The 20,000-nt window shown below is 36.6% G+C and overlaps 1 protein-coding gene across 35 annotated transcripts in view; it reads right to left on the reverse strand.

The window, feature by feature from the left end:
- The window catches only part of LOC123499829 (calcium/calmodulin-dependent protein kinase type II delta chain-like), a 253,152-nt gene that overhangs the window by 69,122 nt on the left and 164,030 nt on the right, over positions 1 to 20,000 (reverse strand). For 7 of the 35 annotated variants that reach the window (XM_045248352.1, XM_045248343.1, XM_045248333.1 and 4 more), the window contains 8 exons: positions 14,652 to 14,790; positions 13,645 to 13,747; positions 12,357 to 12,440; positions 11,582 to 11,676; positions 10,903 to 11,025; positions 10,260 to 10,343; positions 8,450 to 8,492; positions 1,321 to 1,326 (listed from right to left, as the gene is read on the reverse strand). In XM_045248352.1, the coding sequence (XP_045104287.1) occupies positions 1,321 to 1,326; positions 8,450 to 8,492; positions 10,260 to 10,343; positions 10,903 to 11,025; positions 11,582 to 11,676; positions 12,357 to 12,440; positions 13,645 to 13,747; positions 14,652 to 14,790 (677 nt within the window). Of the gene's footprint in view, positions 1 to 1,320; positions 1,327 to 8,431; positions 8,493 to 9,383; positions 9,430 to 10,259; positions 10,344 to 10,902; positions 11,026 to 11,581; positions 11,677 to 12,356; positions 12,441 to 13,644; positions 13,748 to 14,651; positions 14,791 to 20,000 lie in introns of all 35 variants that reach the window. The other 28 variants (XM_045248330.1, XM_045248349.1, XM_045248340.1 and 25 more) reach the window with 6 other exon arrangements.

The raw sequence follows: 20,000 nt of genomic DNA on the forward strand, positions 1-20,000 counted from the left end.
TGCATATATAGCTTTGGGCATGGATATTAAATGAATCTTTAGAAAACTTTGTGACTAAGCTTGCAGAATAAATGGTCTGATATGTATATCGGTATGAATTTTCTTGTTGTATGGAACAGATCAGTATTTCAAAATATTACTTCACTGAATGCAAATAGGACTAGATGATGCAAAAATAACAATACTGATAAGGACTGTGCAATTCAAGGACCTGCTATAAAGATTAAATGAATCACTTCTAAACAGAAAATTTTAGATGCAAAATAAATGAAGCAAATAAAATGTTCATGATGTTCCTTAGCCATCTATTACGTTCACCTAACTTTTATGTTTTTTATAACCACCCAAGAAACATGTATCATACACAGTATATTCTATTTGTGTCACTCTGTCATTACATGGAATGTCAATTAATTTTCTTTAATCTTCTTTTAAATAGAATGAATTCTAACTAAAATTCTCTAACCCCTGACAAAAAACCCAACAACATTACATTCTTACATCTAATGTGTATCAACTGTCACTTTACAAAATCAATATCTAATCTGTGCAGGGTAGGATCTCCTAATATATAACTGATGCTTGGAAAAGCTAAAAGTGAAGGCCATTTTATATTGTGTGCTCAGTCCTTTGTTTTATGCATTTATACATACTATAAAAAAGACATCCAAACTAACTTATACTTTCTTATATTGACTGGCTAAGAAGCTTATATGCTTTCATTAGTGTCACACAAAATAATTTTCCTTTTATAATAGTAACATAATGGTTTATCAAACCAACAATTCTCATAAGGTAGTATTATTTAAAGGAGCTGTGTAATAAGAGATAACAATCAAATTTGTTTAATTATGTGTTCCTATTTTATTTGTCAAAATTTCTTTAATGCAGAAAATTTCATTGCCAATATATGTTTTAATCTGTATGTGATGAAAAGCATAGTTTTAAAACTGTATGAAGATGATGCGCACTTTATACCCAATGAAGCAATAGCATACCATGCAGGACGAGTATCACCTTCACTCTCCTAGTCAAAATTATTGTTATTTAAATCAATGGTCTTTGACAAACCAATAAAGAAATAAACAAGAATGCAAACAACAAGCACAAGACTGCAAATAATGTATGATAAATTTATATACATACATATATATATATATATATATATATATATATATATATATATATATATATATATATATATATATATATATATATATATATATATATATATATATATATATATATTGATGAAAACAAAAGTTCTATCAAAGTAAAACAATACCACACAGAAGCATTGCAGCGCCGGAACGGGCTTACCACTTTCTAGGAGAGAGGACATCATAGTGCCATGGGATTTACCACAAGATGGGAGAAGAAGACAGAGTGGTATTAGGAACATATGCCATCACGGGTGTGCAACTTATGCCCTATATATTAGGTGTTATGGGCATGTAAAATGAGGGAGGGTGGATTTTTTAAAACTTAGAAAGCAGACCTTTACTTTTTTTTTTTGACAAACTATACAAATTCAGAGATTTCACAAAGTCAAGTGCCATAATTATGCAATTTCTTCACCACAATCAGATCCCAATTTTCACATAAGTTTCTCACCTGTAAAAAATGCTAATTAGAGCTACCTTAACTTTTATGAACACTGCAGTCAGTACAAAGTCAGGTGTTGTCTTATCTATAATTAGGGCACTTTGGCTTACATAGGTGTGGATGACAGTACTGAAGAAACAAGACTGTATACTGTTAGGAGGGACTCAGCGGAAATGTTACATGAAAGGTCTGCCTGCTGAGTGGTAAAGACCGATGGAGATAATGACACAAAACTTGATACATTGTGGAAAAGAACATCAAAAAGAGGACACATAATTGTCTTTAAATTCTAAGCCATCAATATGATCAGAATATAGAAAAAAAATATTATGTATTATATCATTATCATAGTAAAAAATTAATTGAATAGGTTATTTTTTTCTGAACAGAATCACAGTTCAATTGAATTAATTAATGACTGACATACCTTTACTGCATTTAAGCATCAAATTTTTACATACATAGATCATGATAAATTTTATTTCTCTTACAAATAATTAGAATGTAATTGAGAAAACATGTTAATTATTCCTATTAATGCATTAATAATTAGTTGAAAATAGAATAATTACCAGGTGCTCAAGAAGTGAAGGGAAGAGGTGGGGAAAACTTCAACTCTTAAGTTGCATCATCACTACTGAGGTCAACAATTAAACTACTACAACTTTGTGGACTTGAGAGGTGCCCTACACAGCTTACTTGTACAGCATTTAAGAATTCAAGCATGACTGGTTATTTACTTTGAATGATTACTCTTAGCATCATTCTGAGGCCAATTCCACTAGTCAATGCAACTGCCTGACTACTCTACAGCACACTCCACTTCTCAAGCCACATAGGATCCTCAACATTATACTTTGCAACAGAGGTGTGTATTCAAGTGCAGAATTAAAAGGAGAAAGTGCTAGCCTCTTAGAAAGTCAAGGCTTGGCACTACTTAAGTAGATGTGTGAAAATGACATCATAAAGCTGTATCAGTAAATCACATTTCTTATTCTGTTATTCTGTGGCAAGAGACTGGTTGTACCTCTCATGCAGTGACCGCCTCATACAGCTAAAGGTGACTGTTCCGTGCAGCCATATGGGTTTCCCCACAAAGCCGTGGGTGATGGGAATGTAACAAGATATACATGTACAGCTCATGGCTTCACTCTTCGTGATTCTCTAAAGTATCAGCATGAACCACAAGATAGGTGGAGCCCAGAACTAACAAGCAAATCTAGTTACAGCCATGCACTTCACTAACTTTACTGTGGCTTGGCTCCAAGTGAGCCAGAAGCCAGGACAGAGCTAATGGAAGGATGTAGCAGAGAGGTACGATTCTCCTTGACTCTCTGTTTTGGTATCAATGGAGAGAGAGAGAGAGAGAGAGAGAGAGAGAGAGAGAGAGAGAGAGAGAGAGAGAGAGAGAGAGAGTTTGTACTTGTAATGATTTGCTATGTTCAGAGCAAAACAGTGATGTATATCCTGTCATGAGCAAATTATGGAATTTAAAATGAGAACCCAGCTTCAATAAACAAATGAATGAATAAATAAAATTATATATATATATATATATATATATATATATATATATATATATATATATATATATATATATATATATATATATATATACACACACACACACACACACACACACACACACACACACACACACACAAATTCATTCATAAAAGCTTCAAAATTCATAGATAATAAATTGGTTAACATGAAGTGGGTTCTCACTTTCAAGCCAGGGAGTACACCTTACACCTATGATACATCATATACTCTATCATTAACTAATTCATTGGTATTATTAGCAATTTTACCATGTAAAAGTGGCAAGAGAAAGATTGGGATACAAAGAAAATATTGCAGTAAGAAAATAATGAGATTCATGATTATAACAGTAAAACAGAGCATTCATTCATGACCTAAAAGAGAAAACTAAACTATAAATAAAGGGAAGTTGTAATAAGTTATTGAGTGAATCCTCACCTTGACAGTGGTAACAGACACAAGAAAACACCAACACTCTAGTCTGAGTGTAACACAAAACATCAAGTACAGCACCAATGGTTTTTCTTTGAGGTTCCCTTACTCTACATAAATAAATCTAAGTTTCTAAAAAATCTATCAATATTCCACAGTCTAGTTCTTAGAATGTTGTTGTTGTGGTCTGTTGCATAATGGTGGCATGGTTATATGTGGCTGAATGCTGTAGGCAGCCTACACTCACTGAGGAAGCATGACCTTTGCTACAAGCTATGTGTCACCCTCATAAAAATACAGATCATCCTCATGAAAGTATTTTCTTCATCAATGCTATGAGTATGGTTTAATTCTATCATGTGCTATAATGCTAAGAACAAAAATACTCATTAAATCTTAATTCCTGCTTCATCAAAGCAGGCACATGACAAAATTGTTACAGTGCATGACATTGCACTAGTCTTGTTCTTTTTAATGTACAGTATCTTATGATAACATTATGAAATAAACCTTTTACTTAAGGAACACTATGCTTGTTTTGTGATAAAAATTAGAACAACTTTTTTTAATTTTCATGTTTTGAAAATTCCATGAAAATACTGAAGGCCAAAATCAAGAGAAAGATACTATAATAATTTGGAAAGCTAGACGCACATGTCTGTGCTTCTTTAGTTGAAATTGAAATTTTGTTTTAAGTCATTGAGAGAGAGAGAGAGAGAGAGAGAGAGAGAGAGAGAGAGAGAGAGAGAGAGAGAGAGAGAGAGAGAAGAATTACTCATGTTTGTGTGTGTTCACATAATGGTGTAATCAATTGCAACTTGAGGTAAAAAGAGTTAATCTTTCAGTGAAATGCAATAAAAATGTGGCAAAAGAAATTATGGTTTTAAATATAATGTTTTATAAAACAACTAATTCCAATAATGTAAAAGCTTTATAAAATACAGTAAAGTAAATTTTGCAGTCATTCAAGCAGAGGAGCTACACTACCTGTTTCACATTATAGATATCCCTCTAAAGGCTAGGTGTATATTTAAAGTATCTACTGTACAGTACTGTAAGTGTAACTTACCATTTATGGAACAATGTTGCAAAGCTTAAATTCCTTTCAGGACTGTATCTTAACTATGCTGGGACACCATGAAGCAGCCTTTATCACACCACCATTAGAATGCAACACACACAAAAATACTTAACACTTCAGAACAGACTAGATCATTGAGACTGTGCAATGCAATCCTCTTTTGCCATTCAGATATGTACCACAAAATTACCCTCACTATAAACAATTGAATGAGTTCATGTAAAGATAACCTCAAGCACATGATGGCTTTAAATATGCACATTCTATCACCACTCGTACTATTGAAACAATAATATTTTTTAAGGTTATTTTGTTTATAATGTCACTACAATCTGTCTGACTTAGAGGATAACACTGCATGTTCCTTGTAAAGACAATGATCACATGTGGCTGCTGATCAGAACACACACACGCACAAGGCCATCTAATGCAGTAAGCATCCAGCTGCCTTGTAGTATTGGTCAATTACTTGCAAGCAATGTGATTCATTGTCTCTTGAGATCTAATATTACATCAGTGACATTAGCCAAGAGCTGACCTGGACCTATCCCTTCAACAAGGTCACTCTTTAATATACATCTAAAATCAATTCTGAAGAAAATAGTGAGTGTTAGCCAGTTACTAATTCCATGAGTGTCATCCTTCCCTATACTGTTGTGTTGTATATTGTTGTGATTTTTTTTCTTTTCAATTATGAAGTGTTCATCCCCTAGTGCAGCATTTTCATGTGAAACCCTGTAGTAAATATTCAGCCAGTCTGGACACCTGGCATTTCTGGGTGGGGAAAGGACATTATCCTGGATCCATATTACTCTACATGGCAAGACAATTGAGGCTAAGGAAAATGTCCTATCACCATCACTCCATCTTTCTTATTTCCAGTTCCTCAGTGAGGAAGTAAATTCATCACTAAAGATTTATAACTGGAATATGCAATGGAATTCTTACTGTTGTGTGTATTAAGTATTATAATGTCCATATATTGTAAAGGAAAAAAGTGCTACAATTTTATCTATTTTTCATTTTTTTTATCTTAAGAGAAAGTGCTATAATGTTATATATCTTTTTTTTAGAATTTTAAGAAAACTTTGATTTTCCTAATGATTAAAATTTTTAACAATAAATTCGTCTGGTATCCTTATATCGTATCAAGCTTAAAGAAGTTAAACAAATCTGGTAATAAATACAGATAACATTATGATTCCAATATATTAATATTCAGTAATGGTTAAATAATGGAAAGAATGTACTAGATGTAATCCAAGCATGGGTTTTTCAAGAGAAGTACTGTGTAATCTTGAATTTGTTTCACACTATTTTCTGTCATAAAAAGATTCAAATATTTCCAACCAAGAAGTTATAAACACATGCCCTACACTGATATTTTTAGGAAAAGATACACTTCCTTTGAGACTCATCCATTCTGTCAGAAGGTCCAGGCTAAGCTGCTGATGCCACTGACACACACACTCATACAACACAAGGCTGTGGGCACCGTGGGTACTCCTTCCCGGCTGCAGTGATACCCTTGGGTCAGGGGCACTCAATCAGGCCTCCAGACTGGCTCAGCACTCTTCCACAGAAACTAGGGTCTTTGTTAATGTAAGGGGGATCTTTGTCACTCACATGAGCTCACAACACATCAGTGTCAGGAATATAATTGCAATAAGAATATGAACGTAGAGCCTTTGCTATTGGATCTTATCGAGGTATTTGAATCTCTTGCAGTGAAATTATAATAATGAAATGTGTCTATGTACGAGTGTGCCAAATTGGGAGCTTAAAACCATTACAATGTCTATTATCGGTACGAAATTGTCCCTGTAATTCCTTATCAGTCATAGAAAAATACTGAGTAATAAGGGTTGCACTTCCAAGATAATGTTGTATTTGGTAAGGCATGAGAGGAGAACATACTGTTAACAATGGCAACATGGATCACAATGGTTGGTGCTGTGAGAGAGAGAGAGAGAGAGAGAGAGAGAGAGAGAGAGAGAGAGAGAGAGAGAGAGAGAGAGAGAGAGAGAGAGATTTGTGAGGGATATGGAAAGAGAGGAGAGAGAGAGAGAGAGAGAGAGAGAGAGAGAGAGAGAGAGAGAGAGAGAGAGAGAGAGAGAGAGAGAGAGAGAGAGAGAGAGAGAGAGATGGAGTATGCACAGAAATGTCTCAGTGTGTGCCATGTTGCTACTACACCATCATCTTGCACCAGAAAATAGTACACAAAAGAAAAACATTTTGAAAAATATCACATAAATTATATATATATATATATATATATATATATATATATATATATATATATATATATATATATATATATATATATATATATATACCCAAATTAACATTATGCAATGAAGTGATATTTAGAATTTACAGAGGGGGAAGTTATATTGATATTTATCATATCGTTTAAACATTTAAACACTGATACTGTATATGCAAATTACTAGATGTATGAACTGTGTTGGAAACACAAACTTGAAAATACAACCCAATGAGATTATTTTAAACTACACACTCTTATCTACACAACAACATCAAATAAATGAAAGACTATTGCTACACATTTAGTAATGGAGAAAATAAGGTAATGTGGCTACTGGTTTGATTTAATAACTTTTTAAATCAGGAGTAAATATTACTCAAAATATGAACCAATTTATAAAAAATCATTTCATTTTTAAATGTGAATTTTACATATGAATACTGTAGTATAAAATCAATAAAAATAAGGAATTACTTATTAGACAAAATACAGCTGACAACATAATGTTCTGTAATAAAATTTCTAAAATTCATATGGAAATTTCTGTGTTATATTTTGAAAACACCTATAATTTATATTTGAGTTTTGTCAGTGTATGTGGCATTTCACTTCCCTATTGGTGAGGGAAGTTTATGTACAAAGCTGGCAGGTGGAATTTTAAACTTGTTTTATCCAAGTCTATTTAACTTCCAGGCTCAAGACACAGCAGCAAGGGCAGTGAGTGAGCATTCACTGAGCTAGTGTAAGCCCCAACAAAAGTCATTACTTGCCTTCCAGCTGGAAAGCTAATTCCTTTACAGTTAAATATTGCAAAGATGTTTATTCTTTGTGTTCCTGAAATAGCTGGAACATCTACCTTTGTCTATATCTAATCATTCTTATTTAATTGCAATTGTTTATACTTGTTTCATGAAATATATTGCTTCTGGAACCTTCTTGCTTTGTATCCACATGTAATATTCCTGAGATATTGCCTCTTAGCAATACTGCTAGTTTCTGCCATGTCTCCTCTTTCTGAACTTTCAACACTCAAATTTCAATTTGTCATTACTAAAGTATTTGAATTATGGCATTCTAGTTTATGAGGCCATGAGTAAAATGACCAGAAGCCAGTGGAGCAAATACACCAATAGTTCATAGTAATATTACAAAGCTCATGACCCACAAGAGTGCAAAACTCTGACACAAGTAGTGCTTAGACCAGGGCCCCCAAACCCCCATTCAACCAGTCTGGGTGTAAATGGCATAAACCTTATTCTACTATACAGCAATAATTAATAATAAGCACTTGCACTTAATGAGAAAAAAAATCATTGTCACTTTTTAATGTTTAAAGCAATCACTATGCCAATTAGAAAAGCACAGTTATATATCTTGTCCATGAATACTGTAATGCAAAAATACCCATGACTGGAGGAAGGAAGTTGGGGGCATTTTAATCAGGGATGGGGTTGAGGGTGGGAGGGTGTCACTGCTGCCTAGAGGGGTTGCCCACTTACCCGGTGCTTCGTACTTACTGGAGAAGTTGCGGGTTGCCAGCATTGTCGTCAGGATCGCACCCTGCAACACATGGCAACCAACGGTAAGGGCTTGGACAGGAGAAGAAGGACAGGGAGGAGGAGGAGGAGGAGGAGGAGGAGGAGGAGGAAGAGGAAGAGGAAGAGGAAGAGGAAGAGGAAGAGGAGGAGGAGGAGGAGGAGGAGAAGATGAAAAAGGAGAAAAACATTATTTAAGAAGAAAAAACTGCCAAGCATGGGAGTTACAAAATAAAAAAAAAGCTGCATCAGCATGGAATAAATACAAAAAAGGAATTATTAATGGAAAGGTTAAACAAAAACTGACTAAAGGTTGCATCACAAAAGAGCAAAAGAAATTGGAAAAAGATGAAGAAAATTGGATTATGTCTCCAAAGAGCAAGTAAGGCTGGGTTGGGAAGAGGAGAGGATTCAGGGTGAGGAGGTGTTGGCTGACACCAGGTATACCCAAGATCGCCGCAGAAGTCAGTAGAACAAAATGAAGCATCACTCATGTTAGAATAGTAGTAGTAGTAGTAGTAGTAGTAGTAGTAGTAGTAGTAGTAGTAGTAGTAGTAGTAGTAGTAAAATTCAAGTAGTAAAAGTAAAAGACAAACCGTGGTAAACGAAAATTGGACATTCGATAAGCCAGAATATTAACCCTGTATATCACATCCAATGCAAACCTAGGAGAATTGCACAATATGATATGCAGGCTTAATATTCAGCTCTTTCCTTTTGCTTCCGACCCAGACAAGTGAAACGAGGCTATAAAAGCGCAGATCCAGCAGCAGCCTGAAAACCCAGTGTGGAGAGATCGTGAAGATGGGAATGATAAAATGTCGAGGAACCAAGTTAAGAAGAGAAAACTGGAGTGATGTTAATAAAAGGTACAAACTTTGAGAAAAATCATATACAAGCATTCCCACAGACTTACTAGAAAAGTTGCACGCAGTCGCAAGCATTGTCGTCAGGATGGCGCCCTGTAAGGAGGCCACACCACATCATGAACCACAGGGACAAGGCCAAAGGAAGCAAAGGAAAAGGGTAAAGAAAACTCTGAACAGAGAGAATAGTAGAAAGGAAAGAGTAACAGAGAGCGATCCAACCAGGAGACCAGCATTTGGCAAGCTGGTGTGAGAGGGATGCTGCAGCTGGCAAGTGTGCCTGTGGCCTGTAACCCTAAGTCAAGTCATTCTCATGTCATTTAGATACACTTCTGTGGCTGTCTATTGCATGAATCAATGACTCTTAGTAGAGGTTTTGGCAACATGAGATGGAAATAAAAGCAAATGTGGTTCAAAAATTTAGAATATGTGTACAAAATTAGATCATGTGCCAGGTGTGTATTCTAACCACCTCATCATAATCAAAAGAAGTGATGTATATTCCTTTCAATATTCCAGTTTGAATATGCAATTATGAAGGCAAATCAACTGCAATGCTAAAGATGTTAACAATATTTCATGTTTTTGGATCTTGATAAATGTTGGGTATAAATCTTGCTACATTTTTCATAGTTGCCATTTTGAAACCCAATGGCAAATTATTTCCATCTCTCTAACATTATCTACAGTACTGGTGTTGTTACGCTTCTCTTATTCAATTGATAATTCTCCTTGGAAAACAATGTTTTTTTGTTTTGCTTAAATTATTCTCAATTTATAATACAACCGAAAGAACATCATAATTTACATGACTCTTTTCTATGGAACAGCCTCAAATGTAGAAAATTTTCTAAAAAATCAATTATGAGTTCTTTAACATCAGAATAAATATAAAAAGAAGTCTGTTTAGGAGGAGGAGGACTTACCTTAAGTTTTCTTCTGGCGTTGAACTTTCTCAAGCAGTCAACAGTCTCTTGCCTATGCACCACACTAGCCACACGCTCACGTTGCTGTGGGAGAGGAGATAGCATCAACAAGGGCACATAGAGATAACAACTGGTAGAAACATCTTGAAGATTCCCAAACCTTGATATCTAAGCTAGTAACAATTATCATGGGACAGTTATATAAGTAAGAGAAGCAAGTGAAGTATGATGAGAGAGAGAGAGAGAGAGAGAGAGAGAGAGAGAGAGAGAGAGAGAGAGAGAGAGAGAGAGAGAGAGAGAGAGAGAGATATGGACCCTATTTCTCAATATTTCAGCTATTGTCTTCTTGAGAAACTGAGGAAGCTCATCACTCAAATGTTAGTAAATAAAGTACTTCTGCTTCATCTTGTGCTTCCTCTTATCGCTTCTATATAATAGACCACAAATCTTACAGATTTTAATCTGAGTGAATGTAATATAATCAGCAAGTTTATATTTCCAAACCAAAGATTATGAGTATACAGGCAGACATGATTCCTCTAAAAATGCTGAGGTCTTTCAAGCCCTATAAAAATATGAGGAAGTAAAGTGATTTCCAATAAAAGTGTCTAGAAGGGGGTTGTTGGTGAGGTGGTTCACATACACAAATCCATGGGTGTTTGAGTGCCTCAGCAGCTGTGATACGCTTGGCAGGATTGACTGTCAACATGGAATTGATGAGGTTTTTTGCTTCTGGGGTTACTGTGTCCCATTCTGGAGAGGGATACTGCACAGAGAAAAAGAAAAGATAGTTTACAATTCAGATGCATATAATGGTTGCTTTAAAAATCTACCCAGTAACTTGTAGTTGTCATAAATATCACCTAAAAGCAAACTACAAGAGTAAAATGAAAGACAAATCTATCATTAAGTGAAAATAAAAGTTACACATGATTTTATCTAAATCTATTATCTATCCATTGGTGCAGCATCTTGATATACACCAGATTGATAAGACTGATAAACCCTTTAAAGATAACTGAAATAAACAACATAATGATCCTGTAATATGAAAATTAGTAATATAAACTAGAACACAGGAAATGTGCAAGAATTCAGTTCATAATTACACCAAGGAGTTTAGCCAAGATAAGCAACCTGATGATTATAAGATAAGAGTTTGAATAGTAACAGCTACAAACTATCAAGTACTGTACATATAAATTCAATTCATATTTACACCAAAAATAAATTGTGCATTCTTTCTTTGATGATATCTCATAAAGAATATTTTTTTAACTCATACTATCAACCAAAAGAAATCCTTCCTGAATGCAACTTACATCATAGGCCCCAGCTTTAATCTGGGCATATAGTCTGTGTTGGTCTTCATCCCAGAATGGAGGGTAACCCACAAGGAGGATGTAAAGAATGACTCCTGCAAAACACAAAATGAGAGAGAGAGAGAGAGAGAGAGAGAGAGAGAGAGAGAGAGAGAGAGAGAGAGAGAGAGAGAGAGAGAGAGAGAGAGAGAGAGAGAGAGAGAGAGAGAGAGAGAGAGAGAGAGAGAGAAAATGCAATAATTAACCACTTTCATTTACTGGCTCACTTTTCAATATCCCGACCTCTCACTGTCCTCTTCTTCTTTTATCAAGTCTATCCAATAATTACCCTGATGTTCTAAGAGTAATGTAAAATCTTCCAAGGGAAATCATATGAGTGAAGGAAAACTAGCTTTAACTGCTATAATGTTAAAACACATTCTTCCCAGATTATCATTCTAAGTTGAAATACACATCTCCATGTATAGATACAAAGATCCTGATATAAATTAAAAGATACAATACAACCACTCAATAACAGAACCTAGTACAGCAAAGCACAGAAAGAAAAAAAGGATAGTGCCAATGCAGGACACAGCATAATTCCAGGATAATCACTTGAAGTTTTGAAATAGTAGTAAACATCTCAGAGCATAAATACAAGAACCTGACATAATTGACAAACACAAAATACATAACTTCTCCAAAACAAACACCAGCAAGGCAGAGAACAAAAGGAAAATAGAATGGAGCCAATGTGAGGAACAACACAAAGGTAACCTAAGTTTTAACTCACCACAAGCCCAAATATCCACAGGCTTCCCATATGGCTCTTTCTTGAGAACTTCTGGTGAAAGATACCCGGGCGTTCCTGCAAACCCTGTAAGAAAAAAACTGATAAGTAATTCCAAAACTTATAGATCTTACTAACTTACCAGTGAAAGAAAAGTTAACTACTTGTCAATTTCAGTCAGTGAAATTAGCCGAGACTCACACCAATAAGACACTGATGCCAAATAATGCCTGACAATCACCCTTCCCCAGCAGAAGTGTCCTGTGAAGGTGAGCATTACTGAAACAAATGGGAAGGGATTCTCAGTGAGCTTTATAGGTCTATAAAGTTGCTTCCAAGATGGGCATTGCTGAGGTAAAGTAAAGCCAGCCCTACATGACCAATATCAATGACACTAAATACTGACTCAGTCTTATTGTGCAATATCTGTCCCATCCTACATGGCTACATGTATTTTATCATCAACCAAGCAAAGGATTTCAGAGACATCATAATGGATACTGATGTTCCTTCCATGAGATTTGCAATGGATGCTACATAAAAGAAAAGAAAGATGGAGATGGATTAAGGAGTTGTACAAGAAAAGATGAGTACAGCAATGATAATTTGCCTAAGGAGAGCTGGAAGATGATAGAAATTAAATGCAAATCAATAGTGCAGGTTTTGAAGATTTCCTAGAGATGAAGGCTCCAATCACCAAAAAAAGAAAGAAAAAAAAAAAAAGTAATGCGAGGAACTGCATTTCCTCAAAATACCATAATGTTGACTAATGATGTGATGAACCTCATCTGCACAAGCCCAAATTTCTATAAATTTAAAATTTTTGCTAATTTCTTTCAAAAGTTTGTTAATTTCTGGTAGCCACTGGGTGTTTTCTTTTACAAGTTAATACAACAATTCAGTGAAAATGAAAGAAAAAAAATAAACCTAAATTCTACATCTCACAAATCCTATATAGGTTCTTATATGACTCATCCAACATGAAAAACAAACTTCTGCAATAAAACTGAAATAGTACAAGCAATTATATTCTCCATAAACCTAGCAAAGAAAACTTGAAACCCTTTTCTCCAAGTCCTTGCCAGCCATGTAAAATACAAATTAACTGACAATCACCACCTATACAACTTGACTTAAAGAAAACAAGTAATATGCTATACTAAGAAACAAAGAAAAATATCCCACCACCCTACCATCACAGTGAGCACTGTTCCTACATGCCACTAATACATAGGATCACTACCACCATAAGTAAGGGCTGCCTGTCTGTCAGCCTGAACCTAGCACTTACCAAACCATGCCTGCTGATCACCCTGTACTTCAATGGCCAACCCAAAGTCTGCTAGTTTGACAGCAGCACCTTTAGCTTTACTGGCCAACAGAAGATTCTCTGGCTGTAGATGGAAAGAATGGTCTGTCAGCACCAACACTACAGACTATGCATTGTACAAACAACTATGGTTACACACACACAAAGGCATAAATTTGAATATGAAGAAAAGATTGAAATTTTATGTTGTTCACATTCTAAAAGTTTCACAGAGAATTATAATTGTGCCACAAAAAAGGAAATGTTCTTTCTTGTTTGTTTGTTTGTTTTGTTTATTTGTTTAAGAATATGATAACCCTAGAGATGGAATTGCTACAAATCTTATTGAATTGAAAGAATATATCTACATAAATGGAATTAACTTCATCAAATTCACTAAATTGATTCCAATACATAAACCAAGTAAGAAAACACCTGAGAGCTAAAATTCTTCTGTACAAATCCAAAGTGCACCTTGACAATGATTAACACACCACTCCTGTACCTGACACAAGGCTGCAGGATCTTACCTCAGGGAATGGAAAATTATCTTGTAACAGTCAAATATCCATTAGTTTGCTAAGTCTCTCTCAAAAAATTATAAGAAAGTCTGAGGTCCAGTAACAGTATTAAACAGCACAAGTCCAAGCTGCATCATTCGCCAACAAAGCAATATCTAAGTTAATATCTTTCACTCTAATTTATTAAGACTTTTGCACTGTGAATCTGATTCACTCATCAATGTTAGTAAATTCTATTATCACTGCTATTATAGCTATTATCACTATCATTATTCATCTATGATAAAGAGAAAACTATGATATGATTTTATGCATGAAAAGCAAGACAATTCTATGAAACTGAATTGATACCAAATTCTGAATGGTAACCTGAAAAGAGGAGTAAATAACAACTATTCAGGATACTGTTGATATGAGTAATATAGATGATAGAATGTCCGTATATCCTGATTTTGTGATGATACTGACCTTGAGATCCCTGTGTACAATATTATTGTGGTGACAGTGGTTGACACTTTCTAAAATCTGTTGAATACAATGAGATGCGTCAGCCTCACTGTAGAATTCTCTCGCTACAATATCTTCAAACAGCTCTCCACCTGTCACCCTGGAAGGGAAATGCTTCCATTATCATCTTGCACATCAACGATCTCCATATACAGGACATGATCATTATACAGTACATTTCCAAACAACATTCCTATTACATGTGGACAAAGAAGAATGAGAAAACTTAGGCAAATGATGAGTGAGGGTTGTTTACTCCTTCTAAAGCAGTGGTTCCCAGGGTTGTTTACTCCTAAAGCAGTGGTTCCCAAACTACCTTATCTGATGCTCCCTTTTTGCTTCCAGTAGACCCACATGACCCCTCTTCCTCTTTGTTTTTGTTTATATGAAATTATATTTTTCTTGTATCTATATCCTAGCATTGTTGAGGAAAACATATTTCTATCTGTATCAAATTTTAATAATGAAAGTGAATGAAAAAAGTAATACATTCATGAGGCATTTTCTATGTAACTAAACATTTGGTTCAAAGGGAGTGAAAATTTTTTTCAACATTAACAAATTGGCAAAATTGACTTGCAGTTTCAAGAGCCAAAACATGGCATATAATAACTGGAAATACTCATGAGACTGAGGCACAATTTCATAACCTCAACATCAAATATGATGACATGACATGTATATAAATCATTCTTCAAATGATTTCAACATTTTAATTTAATAACTATTTTTGAGCAGATGACTTTACACTCCCTTTGTAACCTCCTCATGCTCTCCTAGGGGGGGCACACCCATCAGTTAGGGAACCACTGTTTTAAAGTGCAAACCCTCGATTTTCCTCAATTCAGCGAGATGGTAATGTCAACTACTATCAAATTTAACATTATACAAGAGTGTCAATAAAAGTATTTGCCTCATTCAAATGTAAAGTCAAGCTTGTGTTCCTTTTTCTGTTTTGCATATTATATAGTCTATCTAGATTCATCTAATGTAAGCATTTGTGTGTAACCACTAACCACCTAGATGTGTCTATATGAAAATTTATGCTCATTCTATCCTGTCTTGATGCCTGATATCATTGACCTTGACTTTAAATTCCTGAATATTCCTTGCAAGAACTACTTCTGTATCTAGGTCACTTCAGATTTCTATGCCTTTATATGTAAAACAATATTCCTTTATCTATGTCTCTTCTTCTAAGTGGTTTTTCTAAGATTTCTCATGACCTTTCATAATATCTTCAGAGCCTTAGAAAAAGAATATCATCAATCCACCTTCTACACTGTCTTTAACAGCAGCTAGAGTAATGTTGGTGCTGTTACTGTATTACTGTAAGCATAGTGATGAAAGGGAATTGTTGTTGTTGTTGTTGTTGGTGGTGGTGGTGGTGGTGGTTCAAGTTCAAGTTCAAATGATTTATTGCCTCAAAAATATACACTGATACTCATATAAAGTAAATAAAATTTACATGAATGGCACAATCTGTCGAACTAACACTCTCCGGCAGAAGAGTAGTAAGAAAAGATAAGAATCTATGATCTCAGTCCTGGTAACACACTATGTCAACGAAAATAATACAGTATCATGGCAAATCGTAGCATATATAGTACAAATAGCATTAAAGAGTGTTTGCATAATTAGTAATTGCAAATAAATGATAACGAAACAACAGCAAATTATATAATAGTGACAATAGTAAGAAAGCGTAATGCTGATGCTGATGGTGGTGGCATGCAGTGGTACAGCAACCCCTCCCAGTGTTTATAGAAAAAACGAGAAATGCTATTGATGTCCCTAGCTCAGTTGAGAGAGAGAGAGAGAGAGAGAGAGAGAGAGAGAGAGAGAGAGAGAGAGAGAGAGAGAGAGAGAGAGAGAGAGAGAGAGAGAGAGAGAGAGACTGTACCAATGGGTTCACAAACACTCGAGGCGCAGCAACAAGTTGGAGGGGGAAATCAGAATTTCAGAGACCGCACCAAAAGGCATCGTGTAGAGAGAGAGAGAGAGAGAGAGAGAGAGAGAGAGAGAGAGAGAGAGAGAGAGAGAGAGAGAGAGAGAGAGAGAGAGAGAGAGAGAGAGAGACTGCAGGGATAAGGATGTAATTTCAACCACACAGTACGTAAAGCCATTTCCCCTAAAGTTAAGAAGGAACATGAGAAGGAAAAGAAGAAAACAAAAAAGTGGGAAAAGAAGTTTCCTTATTGAACATTGTGCTCGCTAGCTCACTCGCGCGCGCGCCCGTGTGTGTGTTTCACTGTTTGATCTGCTGCAGTCTCTGACGAGACAGCCAGACGTTACCCTACGGAACGAGCTCAGAGCTCATTATTTCCGATCTTCGGATAGGCCTGAGACCAGGCACACACCACACACCGGGACAACAAGGTCACAACTCCTCGATTTACATCCCGTACCTACTCACTGCTAGGTGAACAGGGGCTACACGTCAAAGGAGACACACCCAAATATCTCCACCCGGCCGGGGAATCGAACCAGGGTCCTCTGGCTTGTGAAGCCAGCGCTCTAACCACTGAACTACCGGGCGTGTGTGTGTGTGTGTGTGTGTGTGTGTGTGTGTGTGTGTGTGTGTGTGTGTGATTCACCAAGGTGGCCTGCTGGTCACACAACCAGTCTTCCCCATTACGGAGCGAGCTCAGAGCTCATACAGCGATCTTCGGGTAGGACTGAGCCCACAATACACTCCACACACCGGGAAAGCGAGGCCACAACCCCTCGAGTTACCAATTTACTGCTAGGTGAACAGGGGCTACACATTAAGAGGCTTGCCCATTTGCCTCCCCGCTTCCCGGGACTCGAACCCGGGCTCCCTCAACTGTGAGTCGAGCGTGCTAACCACTACACTTCGTGTTATTTTATTTTTTACCACGGTCGTCTGCTGGTCACCCAGCCAGTCTTTCCCCTACGGAAAGAGCTCAAAGCTCGTAGTGACCGATCATCAGGTAGAACTGAGACCACACTGTGTAATTCACCACGGTCGTCTGCTGGTCATCCAGCCTGTGTAATTCATCTCGGTCGTCTGCTGGTCACCCTGCCAGTCTTCCCCATTACGGAGCGAGCTCAGAGCTCATAGACCGATCTTCGGGTAGGACTGAGACCACAACACACTCCACACACCGGGAAAGTGAGGCCACAACCCTTCGAGTTACATCCCGTACCTATTTACTGCTAGGTGAACACGGGCTACACATTAAGAGGCTTGCCCATTTGCTTCGCCACTTTCCGCTGTGTGTGTGTGTGTGTGTGTGTGTGTGTGTGTGTGTGTGTGTGTGTGTGTGTGTGTGTGTGTGTGTGTGTGTGTGTGTGTGTGTGTGTACTATGAATAGTAGTGCTAATAACTCTGGAAAGCATTAGACGTGAAAAGGAAACTGAAACCAACAAAGCGATCGATTCTAAGACCGCCTAAAAAAGAAGCCGTGAAACAATAACAAGAGGAGGATGAAAATGAAGATATGAAGATGAAAAGGAGGAGGAGGAGGAGAAATAAATTCAAACTATACGTTTGTGTATTCCTAATATTTATTTAGTACTTTATGCTCAACGCTAAGTCCGTAAGCCTAATGTTGGCTATAATGAGAGAGAGAGAGAGAGAGAGAGAGAGAGAGAGAGAGAGAGAGAGAGAGAGAGAAAAGAGAGAGAGAGGATGCTGATTCGAGCCAATGTTTGCTCGTCTTTTGTGTGGCTTTGAAAACAACCTTCTATCAGAGAGAGAGAGAGAGAGAGAGAGAGAGAGAGAGAGAGAGAGAGAGAGAGAGAGAGAGAGAGAGAGAGAGAGAGAGAGAGAGAGAGAGAGAGAGAGACTTTACTGCCCTCGAAAGTAAATATATTTTCAATTCACTTAAAAAATCCTGTTATTTAATTTAATCCCTGCACTATATCACAGAGAAACACTACTGGAAAAAAAACCTGTTAGGAGGAGGAGGAGGAGGAGGAGGAGGAGGAGGAGGAGGAGGAGGAGGAGGAGGAGGAGGAGGAGGAGGAGGAGGAGGAGGAGGAGGAGGAGGAGGAGGAGGAGGAGGAGGAGGAGGAGAAGAAGAAGAAGAAGAAGAAGAAAGAAGAAGAAGAAGAAGAAGAAGAAGAAGAAGAAGAAGAAGAAGAAGGAAGAGGAGGAGGAGGAGGAGGAGGAGGAGGAGGAGAGGACCATTAAAAACAACGTGAGAAGAAGAAGAAGAAGGAGGAGGAGGAGGAGGAGGAGGAGGAGGAGGAGGAGGAGGAGGAGAATACTAATACCAAAGAGGACAGTTAAGCTACTTTGCCCAAAATTCCCACAAACTCAGCGTAAAGAAAGGTCAAAGGAATACATAGAATACAGAGCTACTACTAAGAGAGAGAGGGAGAGAGAGAGAGAGAGAGAGAGAGAGAGAGAGAGAGAGAGAGAGAGAGAGAGAGAGAAAGCGGATCTAACCCACAAATCTCAAATAGGGAAAGAAAACAGACATTATGTAAGAGCAGCTGTACTGAGCGAAAATTTCATCTCTCTCTCTCTCTCTCTCTCTCTCTCTCTCTCTCTCTCTCTCTCTCTCTCTCTCTCTCGAAAGAATTGCACGTGTCAAAATACAAGATAGTCGTATGGAGATCTGTGAGGATGTTATGTTGTAGTGTGCTGTGCTGTGTTCCTATGCTCTGCTGTCCTTCTATCCTGCCCGCCTTGCTCAGAGCTGCGTGTCAGACACAAACAAACGCTTGTCACACCGGTATTGATACTCATACCAAATTCTTATCTCTATTTCTTACCTATTTTTTTTTCTTGGGTGTGTGGTTATTGCATTATATATCATTATCATTATTATCATTAACATCACTATTATCATTATTATTGTCATTATTATTATCATTATTATTACTATTATTATCATTACTATTACTATTATAGTTATCATTAATTGTGAAGCACTTCATTACTGCGTGATATTTAACAACTGTTATTATTGCATTATTTTGCGCATTATTTTTTCGAAGAATAAAGTTTATGTACGGCTATATATATATGTATTAAGAAGCCCGTCTAACCTCCTTAATACTTATTCATCTATATACTCACTTCGTAGAACACTTTTCTTAATCAATATGTAACACAACGAAGGCTGACCAGTGGCTGCAAAATTTATAAATAAAATACTTTCCACTTAATTTTTCAGTCATTACTTTTTTGGGAGAGGGTCATAAAACAATCTTTCTTTTTCTTTTTGTGTGTGTTAACATGAAGGAAACTGGTCAAAAGCTACGAAAATTGTATTTAAAAGAGACTCCGTTTACTCGTCTACTTCCCACTCTTCCATCAGTCTATCAGCGTTGAGC

This window comes from Portunus trituberculatus, chromosome 50, assembly GCF_017591435.1.
Source record: "Portunus trituberculatus isolate SZX2019 chromosome 50, ASM1759143v1, whole genome shotgun sequence".
NCBI lineage: Eukaryota > Metazoa > Arthropoda > Malacostraca > Decapoda > Portunidae > Portunus > Portunus trituberculatus.